The 13,980-nt window shown below is 40.2% G+C and overlaps 1 protein-coding gene across 1 annotated transcript in view; it reads left to right on the forward strand.

Moving 5' to 3' along the window:
- The window catches only part of atxn10 (ataxin 10), a 209,004-nt gene that overhangs the window by 22,024 nt on the left and 173,000 nt on the right, over window positions 1-13,980 (forward strand). The window contains exon 3 of the mRNA XM_060839545.1: window positions 8,899-8,984. Within this exon, the coding sequence (XP_060695528.1) occupies window positions 8,899-8,984 (86 nt within the window). The remainder of the gene's footprint in view (window positions 1-8,898; window positions 8,985-13,980) is intronic.

Raw genomic sequence — 13,980 nt, forward strand, 5'->3', positions numbered from 1 at the left:
ACCTTACCATTAACTGTATAAGTCCAGTCCTGATATGTCTTTCTAAAATGCCGTGCCTCACATTTACCTAAATTAAACTTCACTTGCCACTCTTTGGCCCAGTGGCCAGTCTAATCAAGATCCCATTGTACTCTGAGGTAACCTTCACTGTCCGCTACACTCCCAATTTTGGTGTCATCTGCAAATTTACTAACCGTATCTGCTACGTTCACTTCCAAATCATTTATATCAATAATGAAAAGCAGTGGACCCAGCACCGATCCTTGTGCAATAATAATTTCACTAAAGATCCTCAGACAGCACTTTCCAAACCTATGATCACTTTCATCTAGATGTGCAAGGGCAGCAGATACATGGCAACACCGCCACTTCAAGTTCCCATCCAAATCACTTACCATCCTGACTTGGATATATATTGCTGTTTCTTCACTATCACTGGATCAAAATCCTGGAATACCCTCCCTAGTGGCATTGTGGGTCAACCCATAGCAGGTGGACTGCAGTGGTTCAAGAAGGCAGCTCACCACCACCTTCTCAAGGGCAACTAGGGATGGGCAATAAATGCTGGCCGGCCACCGACACCCACATTCAACAAATGAATAAAAACAAATCTACAATGGCAAATTGCAGTAAATGATAATACAACTCTCATTGCAAAAATATGGCCACGTGGCAATCGGGACTGGGAACTGGATATTTACGGATATTTTGCATTTAGGAAGGGTAGACATAAAGGAAAAGGAGGCAAAGTTGTGCTGATAATACAAGATGGGATCAGAACATTAGCAGTGGATTCTTTCAGACCTGAAGAATAATAAATGGGATCTGTTTGGGTGGAGGTAAGAAACAGCAAAGGGCAACAGACATTGTTTAAAGTTATTTATAGGCCACTAAATATTAGTGGCATAAATCAGGAGATCAAAGAAGCTTGTAGCATATGGACTGGGGAAACCAGGTGACTTCACTCCAGATAGACTGAGTAAATAAACTGAGCACCAAAGCTGTGGAGGACAAGTTTCTGGACTATGTTAGGGATGGTTTCTTGAACAGCATGTTTGAGGACATACTATTAAGAGGATAACCTATTTTGGATTTAGTAGGATGTAATGAAAAGAGCTAATTGATAATTTTGTTTGTAAAAGAACCTTTAGGGATTAATAATCACACTGTGCCAGAGTTTTACATTGTTTAAAAATTAGGCGTGTCAGTTTGAAGCAAGGGTATTACATTTGAACAAGGGAAATTGTGAAAGCAATGAGGCAAACATTGGCTGAGCTGAATTGGCAAAAATACATTAAAAGGCATGGCCCTATATAGTCAATGGAAGTATTACAGCAACTATGCATTTCTTTAAGATACAAATACTCAAAAAGGTCAGACAACTCTGGTTGACAAAAAAAGTTCAGAATTGTATAAAATTTTAAAAAGGCCCATAAAGTGGCCAAAAGTAGGAGTACACCTGAGGATTGGAAGCTTTTTTTAAGAATACATCAAAGTAGGATGAAGTAAGTGGTAAAGGAAGAATAGAATATGTATGCCAGACTCAATGTTCTCATTGGTAGTTAAAGAGAGTGCATTCAAGGTCCTTGGAGATAAAACTTTACATTGTTAGCTTCCATAATCTAAAGCACTTTTTCTAAATCACATTAATGTGGAGAACATGTTGCAGTAAAATGAACCTTTAAAACGTTCATAAAAATGGGAGTCAGCCATGCATGCGTGTAACAGTTTCACAGGTTATATTTATTGTCAATGGCAGTTGCATTAGTTTCACGTTAATCATTTTGAAGCTTCCAGGTTATTGAAATACATTGCATGTTTTATATGCTTGATGTTTGGTTATGAATTATATCCTTTAAAGCCTTGAACCTTAGTTGTCGGTCCACTAAATGCTTAATTTTGAGGGGATAAAGTGTTGTTGCTATTGTTAGTACTTTACAAGATTTATATTAATAAAAAAGGTTACCTTTTCCTGCTGTGGCTAGGAGTAGTATCAACAGCTTTCATTTCATGCTAAAGTATGTTGATATTTTGAACTGTGGTAAAACGTTGAGATGAATCATTCTCAGGCCACCAACTCCCATTGAACCTCTTTTAGGTTGAGTGGGAATTTGGAGATTATTTATGAACAATAGTACGTTATTCTTAACCAATGTGCATTTAATGTACCAATCAGCTCTACAGGATTTGATGTCAGAAAAGATGTTTCAAATATTCACTTTCCTGTTTCTAATTTATCTAAAAGTTATTCCATAATTTATGTTGCGCCAAATGTTTTTTAAGGGAGCTGTAAGAATAAACTCTAATGCTGAGAATAATGCTAAATATAATGTTTTTTTTTTAAAAGTCACACACACCTTCTGATGCACTGTTGGAGAGGGATTTATAAAGGAATCTTGAGTTGTTGTGGTTCTGTTCGCCGAGCTGGAAGTTTTTGCTGCAAACGTTTCGTTCCCTGGCTAGGGAACATCATCAGTGCTATTGGAGCCTCCTGTGAAGCGCTGCTTTGATGTTTCTTCCGGTATTTATAGTGGTTTGTTCTTGCCGCTTCCGGGTGTCAGTTTCAGCTGTAGTAGTTTGTATGTGGGGTCCAGGTCGATGTGTCTGTTAATGGAGTTTATGGATGAATGCCATGCCTCTAGGAATTCCCTGGCTGTTCTCTGTCTGGCTTGTCCTATGATGGTAGTGTTTTCCCAGTCAAATTCATGTTCCTGGTTGTCTGCGTGTATGGCTACTAGGGATAGCTGGTCGTGTCGTTTTGTGGCTAGCTGATGTTCATGGATGCGGATTGTTAGCTGTCTTCCTGTTTGTCCTATATAGTGTTTTGTGCAGTCCATGCACAAACCATGCAAGGACTGCACAAAACACTATATAGGACAAACAGGAAGACAGCTAACAATCCGCATCCATGAACATCAGCTAGCCACAAAACGACACGACCAGCTATCCCTAGTAGCCATACACGCAGACAACCAGGAACATGAATTTGACTGGGAAAACACTACCATCATAGGACAAGCCAGACAGAGAACAGCCAGGGAATTCCTAGAGGCATGGCATTCATCCACAAACTCCATTAACAGACACATGGACCTGGACCCCATATACAAACTACTACAGCTGAAACTGACACCCGGAAGCGGCAAGAACAAACCACTATAAATACCGGAAGAAACATCAAAGCAGCGCTTCACAGGAGGCTCCAATAGCACTGATGATGTTCCCTAGCTAGGGAACGAAACGTTTGCAGCAAAAGCTTCCAGCTCGGCGAACAGAACCACAACAACGGACACCCGAGCTACAAATCTTCAACCAGACTTTGGAATCTTGAGTCCTATGTTTACTAGAAGAATCAATCTTTATTCAGAGCTCCTTACCAATGCAGTGTGGGAGGGGCCTTTGGAAACAGACTCCAAGGCACACTAACTCTCCCAATAAAGTGCAGGATATTTGTATATTTCACGTTATAGTGATTATTTGCAACATTGACATCAGTGTTATCCACATCCTGTAAATACACGATCAATAATGGGCAACTTCATGGACAATCGTAGGTCTTTCCATGTTCTAATGTTTGCCAGGCATCCTGACCACAATTTTTCCTGCTATCAAGTCTCCCTATTGTCAGGAACATTGAATCATGTCAGTATTGGAATCATCCCTGCTAGCAATATGGAGGTTTCTCTTTTCTATCTACAGCAGTTTATTTAAAGCAATTATCTAAATTCCTTAGTGTTAGTTTGTTGGTTACATTTATAATTTTAGTATACCTACATGTATAATATGCAATAGCAATTACCCAAAAGAATCTTTTGATTATGGTGGGATCAGACTTTTCCCCTTTTAGCCATACTAAGTAACGAATTTTAAACAGGCTTGCTAAAAGGTTTTCATCTGAGTTCTCCTTATCGGAAATGCCTGATGTTACTCTCTTTCAATAAAGTTCCCATATTTTCTGCCCATGGGAACTGTTGTATTCAGTTAGCAATTCTCTTTTTAGCTATCTTATGTCGATGGAAAACCACGGGCAGCTATTTTATCTTACCTTCAGCCGTTGGCAGCTCCAACGTGCATCTTGATTTCTTCACGACTCCTGCAGAACATCACTGTATGCAAACTTTGCTGATGTAGGAAACAATTACCAGTCATAACTAATGCATGTTTTGTATTCTCATATGGCATTGGAGGTTTTTAACCACTGTGCTGTGCTAAAAATTTGGGTTCTTATGCACTAAAACATTAAATTTCAAGCATTTCAGGCATGCAAATAAAGAGTTGTAAATTTAGTGTAAAAGCAATGTACAGTAGCAACACTGTGTACCATTTAAAAGTTGCACAGTAGAAATTCGTCAAGGCTTCCAAGCCCACAACCATTGTCATCAAGGGCAGCAGATGTACGAAAAAAACACTACCTTCTATTTCCCCTCCAAACCTCTCACCATACTGGCTTGGAAATTAATCATTATTCCTTCAGGACTGATGGGTCAAAATCCTGGATATCCTCGCTGAAAAGCATTTTGGTTGTTCCTAAACCAAATGGACTGCATCAATATCGGAAGGCAGCTCTCCACTGCTTTCTCGAGGGCAGTTGGAGATAGACAATAAATCCCATCCTAGCCGATGATACACTCATCCCCTAAATGAATACACGGTGTGCCTGTATGGATGCAGCTTGAACAGCATTCAAGCTCGCTATCATCCACATCAAAGCAGCTCCTTGATTGGCACCACATCCACCTCCTTAAATGTTCATTGTGTTCATCACCAATGCAGTGGAAGCTGTGTACACCAACTACACACAGCTGTATGGTAGAATGTCACTTAGAATCCTTTGAAAGCACTTTCTAAACCCTTAGCCTGGACCATGAAGAAAGACAAGGGCTGTTAAGTTCCTTTTTAAATCTTTCCCCCCTCACCCTAAACTTATTAGATTAGATTACTTACAGTGTGGAAACAGGCCCTTCGGCCCAACAAGTCCACACCAACCCACTGAAGCGCAACCCACCCAAACCCCTACATTTACCCCTTACCTAACACTACGGGCAATTTTTAGCATAGCCAATTCACCTGACCTGCACATCTTTGTGACTGTGGGAGGAAACCGGAGCACCCGGAGGAAACCCACGCAGACACGGGGAGAACGTGCAAACTCCACACAGACAGTCGCCCGAGGTGGGAATTGAACCCGGGTCTCTGGTGCTGTGAGGCAGCAGTGCTAACCACTGTGCCACCGTGATGTTCTCTAGTTCTGCTCTGTCCCACCTGAGGAAAAAGACAGTGTCTATTTACCCTATCCATGCCCCTCATGATTTTATAAACCTCTATAAGGCCAGTCCTCAGCCTCTGAAGCTCCAGGGAAAACAGCCCCAGCCTAAACAACCTCTCCTTATAGCTCAAACCCTCCAACCCTGGCAACATTCTTGTAAATCTTTTCTGAACCCTTTCAAATTTTGCGACATTCTTCCTATAGCAGGGAAACCAGAATTGCATAAAACATTCCAGAAAAGAGCAAACAAATATCCTGTACAGCTGCAGTGTGACATCTCAACCCCTACACTCAATGCTCTGACCAATAAAGAAAGCATAGCAAATGGCTTCTTCCCTATACGCTGTGACTCCACTTTTAAGGAACTATGAACCTGCACTCTAAGATCTCCTTGTTCAGCAACAATCCTCAGGTCCTCACCATTGAGTGTATAAGTCCTGCCCTGATTTGCCTTTCCACAATGCCATACCATTTATCTAAATTAAACCCCATCTGCCACTCCTCAGCCCATTTGATCAAGATCCTGTTGTACTCGGAGGTAACCTTCTTCGCTGTCCTCTGCACTTTGAAGTTTGGTATTATCTGCAAACTTACTAACTACATCTCCTGTGTTCACATCCAAATCATTTATATAAATGAGGCAAAGCAGTGGATCCAGCACTAATCCTTGTGGCACACCACTGGTCACAGACCTCAAGTCTGAAAAGTGATCCTCTATCACCCTCTGTCTTCTACCTTTTGAGCCAGTTCAGTATCCAGATGGCTAGTTCACCCTGAATACCATGTGATTTAACCCTGCTAACTGGCCTACCATGAGGAACCTTGTCAAACACCTTACTGAAATCCATATAGATAATGTCCACCACTCTGCCCTCATCAATCCTTTTCGTTACTTCTTCAGAAAACTTAATCACATTAGTGAGACATGATTTCCCATGCACTATCCCTAAACAGTTCTTGTCTATCCAAATATATTACATCCTGTCCCTCAGGATTCCCTCCAACAACCTCCCCAGCAGCAATGCCAGGCTCACTGGTATATAGTTCCCTAGTTTTTCCTTATCACCTTTTCTTAAATTATGGCAGCATGTTCACCAACTTCCAGTCTTCTGGCACCTCATCTGTGACTATCGATGATCCAACTATCTCAGCAAGCAAGGGGCCTAGCAATCCCTTCCTTAGCTTCCCACAGAGCTCTAGGGTGAACCTGATTGCATTTTAAGACCTACAACCCCCCCCCCCCCCCCCCCCCCACACACACACACACACACACACACACCCCCTGTATATGGACATTTTTTCAAGATATGTCCCCACGTTCTACACCTTCACAGTAAACACTGGTGCAAAATAGTTGTTTAGTGTCTCCCCTGTTTCTTGCGGTCCCACATGTAGTCTGCCCTACTGATCATTGAGGATCCTATTCTCTCCCTAATTACCCTTTTGTCCTTAATGTATTTATAAAATCTCTTTGGATTCTCCTTAACCCTGTCTACCAAAGCTATGTCTCCTTTTTTCCCTCCTGATTTCCCTCTTAAGTATACCTCTACTGTCTTTATTCTCTTCTATTCACTCGATCTCTGCTGTCTATACCTGGCATATGTTTTCTTCTTTTTCTTAACCAAAACCTTAATTTCTCTACTCATCCAGCATTCCTTACATCTACCAGCTTTGCCTTTCACCCTAACAGGACCATATTGTCTCTTGACTCATGTTATCTCATTTTTGAAGGCTTCTCATGTTCCAGCCATCCCTTTACCTGTAAACATCTGCCCCCAATCAACTTTTGAAAGTTCTTGCCTAATACTGTCAAAATTGGCCTTTCTACAATTTAGGACTTTAACTTTTAGATCTGGTTTATCCTTTTCCATCACTATTTTGAAACTTGTAGAATGATAGTTGCTGGCCCCAAAGTACTCCCTGTGCGCCCCCCCGTTACTTGCCTGCCTTATTTTCCAAGAGTAGGTCTCTTTCCTCACTGTCTCCTTATGTCCCCACCTTACTAGTTTAAATCCTGAGCAGCTTTAGCAAATCTCCCTGATTAGTTTATTCATTCCCTTCAAATTCAGGTGCAATCCATCCTCCTTATACAGGTCACTTCTGCCCCAGAAGAATATTCCAATGATCCAAAAATGTCAACCCTTCTCCCCTGCACTAGCTCCCCAGCCACGCATTCATTATCCTCCTATTCCTATCCTCACTAGCTTGTGGCAACGGAAGTAAAACAGATACCCTCAAGGACTCCTTTCTAAATTCCTGCCTAACTTCCTATATTCTCCCTTCAGAATCTCATCTTTTTTTCTTCCTGTCATTAATTCCAATATTTACAACGACTTCCTGCTGGTCCCTCTCCCCTTTGAGAATATTCTGCACCTTCTCTGAGATATCCTCGATCCTGGCACCAGGAAGACAACACATCATTCGGGTTCCTCGCTGTTGACTGCAGAAACTGTCTGTGCCTCTGACCAGAGAGTCCCCTATCACAATTGATTGCTTGGAACCTGATCTGCCTCTCATTATATTAGAACCAGTGTCAGTATCAGAAACTTGGCTGTTCGCGCTACATTCCCCTGCGAATCCATCACCCCTACGTTTTCCAAAACAACATACTTTGTTGGGATGGGATAGCCACAGAAGACTCCTGCATGACATACCTCTCTCTCCTACCTTTCCTGGAGGTAACCCATCTACCTGATTGTGTCCACAGTTTTTATCCCTTCCGAAAACTACCCCAGAGGTCCTCTAAATTTCTCATTGCCTCTCACTGTCACTCCAACCGACCCATGCAATAGGATAGAATTCACAACCAAACGCACTTACTGTAGACATAATCAACAGTAACATGGAAACTCACCCTAATCTCCTACATCTGACAGGAAGAGCACATCACTCTGTTAAAGGCTATCTTTGTACCCTAACAATCTACAGATCCAGAAAATAGCACAGTCTGACTGTTCTAAAAAAAAACACTGCTCCAGGCTAACTTAGTACCTGTGTTTTGTATTTTTAAATTTTACTCAAGTGACAGATCTCAAAACATAGAATCATAGAGACATACAGCATGGAAACAGACTCTTTGATCAAAAAGAACCCACTCTGCTCACTATTGTAGACTTCCAAAAAAACCAGCAAGGTTACACTTCAAAAACTGTGCGCTTATCTGCTCCCATGGTGTGAGCACACCCACACCGCTTCCTCCAAAGTCAGCTGTGATTTTCAATGTTTGTTAATTTTTTTAAGATGTACTCCAATGTTCTGAAATACTTGAATCAAACATCAAAGGCAGTAGCTGTGCCGATTCACTGCTGTGTCATCAGTAGTGTAGGTTTCTTTCTCTCTCCCTCACTGACCATGTGATCTCTGCTCTTGTCTGTCTTCCTCCTTTTTAAAGTGCTGTTGTTTTGATCTTTCCCCAAAGTTCCAAAGCTGTGAAACAGCTTACAAAACAGCAGTTACAGCTCTTGAAATTTGAGAAAATCAGCTCTAACACCTAAAGTACCTCAAAAGCGGAGCAGCATTTATAGCCGCAATCTTTTCCATCCTCCATCTTGGGTTACCTAGAATTCTTTTTAAAATAATGTTTATGTTTTTGAAATGCATGTGTTCTTCTTATTTACCCGTTTTCTTTCCAGGAACGCAGGATTGTTTGAACCAACTATTCGGATTCTCCACATGCTTCATGGATTAGGATTTTCTCAGAGTGATGATTTGTTGGCAGGTAAGAAATCCTCGTATGTGCCAACTTCCAGTGATTCATGGTGTTGGCCAATACTTGTTGTCATAAATCAAGTTCATATGTGTCTTTCTCCGCTCAGTCCCCTCTATCTGGTAACAGATTGAGGAGCTTTCTCTAATATTAACCAAAATCAAAAATTGATGGAAAAACTCAGCAGGTGTGGCAGCATCTGTGGAGACAAAGCAGGGTTAATGTTTCGCGTCCAATGACCCTTCTTCAGAGTGTTCCGCAATCTTTTAAGCAATTTATGATTTTGTTTCTGATTTCTAACATTTGCAGGTTTTTGTGTTTTTTTTTCTTTCATGTTTCTCTCTCCACTACTATCAGTGAGTTGAACCACTGCAAAGCTGAATTCCTGACTATAACATGCACTATCCAAAATTGTAGCTGTTAGTGGTTTAAGTAAAGTTGGAGGGAGAGGGGCCAAAGGTTTTGACTGTTAAGAGCTTGATTCTGAGTATCCTGTAGTGGTTGAAGAAAGAATAGCAACAAAGGGGAAAGGGCATGGGGAAATGAATGGAAGCTGAATAAGGGATGCAGCTGGCAGTAGAATTTTGGAGTTGGGAAGGCAAGCGATTGATAGTATCAACTAATGGTAAAGAAGGAGAGAGCACCAACTTCACCTGAGGAAATTCGTAAAGGCAGGAAACTGCCAGTTCAAATTGGGCTGACAGGAAGTAGCATATTAGCTGAACAGCAAATATGAATTGGTCATTTGCTAGGACAATAGATTGTCAGGTTGAAGTGATGGAAGGAAGGAAAAAGGAATCAAAATACTTTTATGAGCTGGAGGGTTAGAGACTGCCTCTGCACAATTGAAGGTTGGGATAATGGAGGAAGGTTTTCTAGATTAGGAGAAACTACTGTTTTATAGAGAATTGGGATGGGAATATCTGATGTTAATGCAGCACTACAGTACTTCTTGGCAGAATTGTGTGGTTGGTTTGTTTGTAACTAACATGGTACTTAGATTTTAAATTTTATAAAGGAAAAATAATAGTAGAAACAAAAGCTGCTTAAATGAACTAAATACAGGTACTTTTATTTTTAAAATTTGACATTCCCCACAGGAGCATGCATTCATTTTGAATCTAAAGATCTTCTCGTGTTTGGTTTTTACCTCCTGTTTAAGTTAATTATTTACACAAGTTATAGCTGGAACCATTTTTCAGTTGTCAGCTCTTTCAAATCTGTTGGTGAGATTTTATAGTTTGTCAAAGTTAATATACAGAAGTTTTAAAAATTTAGAAGTAATATTCATTGAAATTGATAATTTTCTTGCTTTGGAAATAGAGAAAATTGTTATGCTGTTAATGTAAAATAAGATCAATAAAAATCTATTTCTTAAAATATTCTTTGCAAGGTCAATTACAAGTCTTGAGAATGCTTTCCAGATTCTCTCACTCCACTGATTTGTTTTTTTGTAATGAAAAGTAGAGGATATTCAACTGTTGTGGTTGAAATAAAAGCTCTGGTTTTCAAGCAATAGAAAATACTTTTGTTATGATCTAACAATTGCAGAAGTTAAAACTAAAGGCTGAGAAAACACCGTTTTGCTTCCATATCCATGATTATAATGGTCTAAGACTGATGAGATAAAGACTGACGTGAATTTATTTTGGATTAAAACCACTATATTTTAACTGTGACCAGTCTGGTTTGTACTAATGGCACCACCTACATTCAAAAGCGATGTGGTAGTCCATAATGCAATCGTAGGCAGAAAGTTTAAAAGCCCAATTTAAGTTGCTATAACCCTCAAACATAGCTTTCTCTTTGTGTGTCTCTCTCTTTACTGTCTCCCATCTTGGATGTTGTGAGCTGTGAAAAGTTTAATGCTTACTGTTTTATATACTTTCATTGTATCTATCATTGCAGTCTAATGAGAAAGCATTTGAAATTTATCAATTCACATAATTTTAATGAAAAGCTGAAAAAGATTATACATATTGAACTATTTGAATATTTTGTTAATATTCAGTTCACAGAAGTGTGTAATGACTGTATAGTTATTCAATAGATTTATACACCTGACAAAGCAGGGTGCTAAGGTGTACAGAAGTTAGTTTTGTCCAGAAAGCATTCTCAAGACTTGTAACTGCAAAGAATATTTTAAGAAATGGATTTTTATTTCATGAAGTCTTCTGAATTGAACAACATTTTGATTTTTTTTAACGTGTAATGCTTGGTTCTTTCACAAGTTCGAAAGGCCCAGTACTAAACAAAATTCATAGTGTTGAAAAGTCTCTATTGGCACAGAGCTTGTCCATTTAACAACAATGCTTTCTCTGTGATGATTCAAGCACAAATAAGATGAAATGAGAGTGAAATATAAGAAGATTGGATCTCAATTGACCTAGAAGCAGAATTGCATCTAGGTTCTTTTGGAAATATTGATTTGGAAACATCAATACTCATGATGTCAATAAAGCGACTCAGGTTGGAATTTTCAAAATGCAATGGAATAGATTTATGTTAGGTTAGGCTATCAAGGGGGCATAAAGAAAACTCAGGTAAGTTACATTGAGTCTTTGATCCACTATTCAACTAGATCATGGTTGAGTATCAAATTTTCTTTGAACAAGAAACAATTTTATATTCATTATTTTGTTTCGAAATGCTCAGAATTGTATATTTGTATTGAATTTAGCACATAGAGCTAAAGTTAATCAAATCACATTCAATTCAAGTATTTAGTTCTGAAACCATGATATTGATACACTGTTTTGATAGAGCATATAGGATTGCACTGTTTTTGTGTTTAGTAAAGATCTCGGTATTCTTTCAACATCCTTCTAAATATTTCCTCAAAAAATATTTTAAGAACTAAAAGTGCTATTTTGATGGCAGGTTGTGATTGTCCTACCATTTGGTACACTTTACAAAAATTGCACCACAAAACTGTACTGTAGATAGGTTAAAAATTGTGGATATTTGATTTTTGTCTGTGGATGTTGACTTGTGATACCTATTTTTTGGTACAGATAGGTAAATTCATGATTTGTGATTTCAAAGTTACAGACAATTTACTGCAGTAAAATTTCAGAATTCATCTTAGAGTCATAGAGATATACAGCATGGAAACAGACCCTTCAGTCCAACCCATCCATGCCGACCAGATATCCCAACCCAATCTAGTCCCACCTACCAGCACCCGGCCCATATCTCTCCAAACCCTTCCTATTCCTATACCCATCCAAATGCAGCTTAAATGTTGCAATTGTACCAGCCTCCTCCACTTCCTCTGGCAGCTCATTCCATACACGTATCACCCTCTGCGTGAAAAAGTTGCCCCTTTGGTCTCTTTCATATCTTTCCCCTCTCACCCTAACCCTATGCCTTCTAGTTCTGGGCTCCCCGACCCCAGGGAAAAGACTTTGTCTATTTACCCTATCCATGTCCCTCATGATTTTGTAAACCTCTATAAGGTCACCCCTCAGCTTCTGATGCTCCAGGGAAAACAGCCCCAGCCTGTTCAGCCTCTCCCTGTAGCTCAGATCCTCCAACCCTGGCAACATCCTTGTAAATTTAGGGTGTAGGTTTGCTCGCTGAGCTGTAGGTTTGATATCCAGACGTTTCATTACCTGGCTAGGTAATATCATCAGTGGCGACCTCCAAATGAAGTGAAGCTGTTGTCTCCTGCTTTCTATTTATATCTTTCTCCTGGATGGGGTTCCTGGGGCTTGTGGTGATGTCCTTTCCTGTTCGTTTTCTGTGGGGTTGATAGATGGTGTCTTGATCTATGCGTTTGTTTATGGTGTTGTGGTTGGAGTGCCAGGCCTCTAGGAATTCTCTGGCATGTCTTTGCTTAGACTGCCCCAGGACAGATGGGTTGTCCCAGTCGAAATGGTGTTTTTTTTTTCTGGAGGGCTACGAGGGAGAGAGGGTCGTGTCTTTTTGTGGCTAGCTGATGTTAGTGTATCCTGATGGCTAACTTTCTTCCTGTTTGTCCTATGTAGTGTTTGTGACAGTCCTTGCGTGGAATTTTGTAGATGACGTTGATTTTGTCCATGGGTTGTACTGGGTCTTTTAAGTTTGTTAGTTTTTGTTTGAAAGTGTTGGTGGGTTTGTGTGCTACAAGGATTCAGAGGGGTCTTAGTAGTCTGGCCAGAGAATTCCTAGAGGCCTGGCACTCCAACCCCAACGCCATAAACGAACGCATAGATCTAGACACCATCTATCAACCTCTCAGAAAACGAACAGGAAATGACATCACCACAAACCCCAGGGATCCCATCCAGGAGAAAGCTATAAATAGAAAGCAGGAGACAACAGCTTCGCTTCACTTGGAGGTCGCCACTGATAATGTTACCTAGCCAGGTAATGAAACGTCTGGATATCAAACCTCAGCGAGCAAACCTACACCCTAAACCTCAACCTGAGCTACAAACCTTGCAAAAATCCTTAAATCTTTTCTGAACCCTTTCAAGTTTCACAACATCTTTCCGATAGGAAGGAGACCAGAATTGCACGCAATATTCCAACAGCGGCTGAACCAATGTCCTGTACAGCCGCAACATGACCTCCCAAATCTTCTTAAATTCAGTTTGATTCAATTGGGCTACTTAACTCTGGATTGACTTGATGAGCCTTGACCAGAGAAGACTTACTGAATACTTCTTTTGAATTACCCAGATTCCCAAAAGAAGTACCAGATCATCAAATATCTGTCTTTGAAGTCAATATGACCTCACATAATGGACTTGGTTTGGACATTACTTGAGTCACCACACATGAAGACAAAGTTCACAGAACCTTTTTCTGTAACTATTCTATTTCCTTGAGCAGATGTGGCCTTTCTGTGACTACTAGAGATACTACTATCTTTGCTCCTGCCAAATTATTCTCTCTTAGCAGGTCAACTCTGTCTGTGGGTAAATTATGGACATCCTCTACAGTTGCTATTCCAAACATTAGGCCACACTTCAGGTAAATCCCAATACAAAGATCTGAGCATATACTCCTCGCTAATACCGTG

The sequence above is a fragment of the Hemiscyllium ocellatum genome, chromosome 19 (genome assembly GCF_020745735.1).
Source record: "Hemiscyllium ocellatum isolate sHemOce1 chromosome 19, sHemOce1.pat.X.cur, whole genome shotgun sequence".
In the NCBI taxonomy this organism is placed as follows: domain Eukaryota; kingdom Metazoa; phylum Chordata; class Chondrichthyes; order Orectolobiformes; family Hemiscylliidae; genus Hemiscyllium; species Hemiscyllium ocellatum.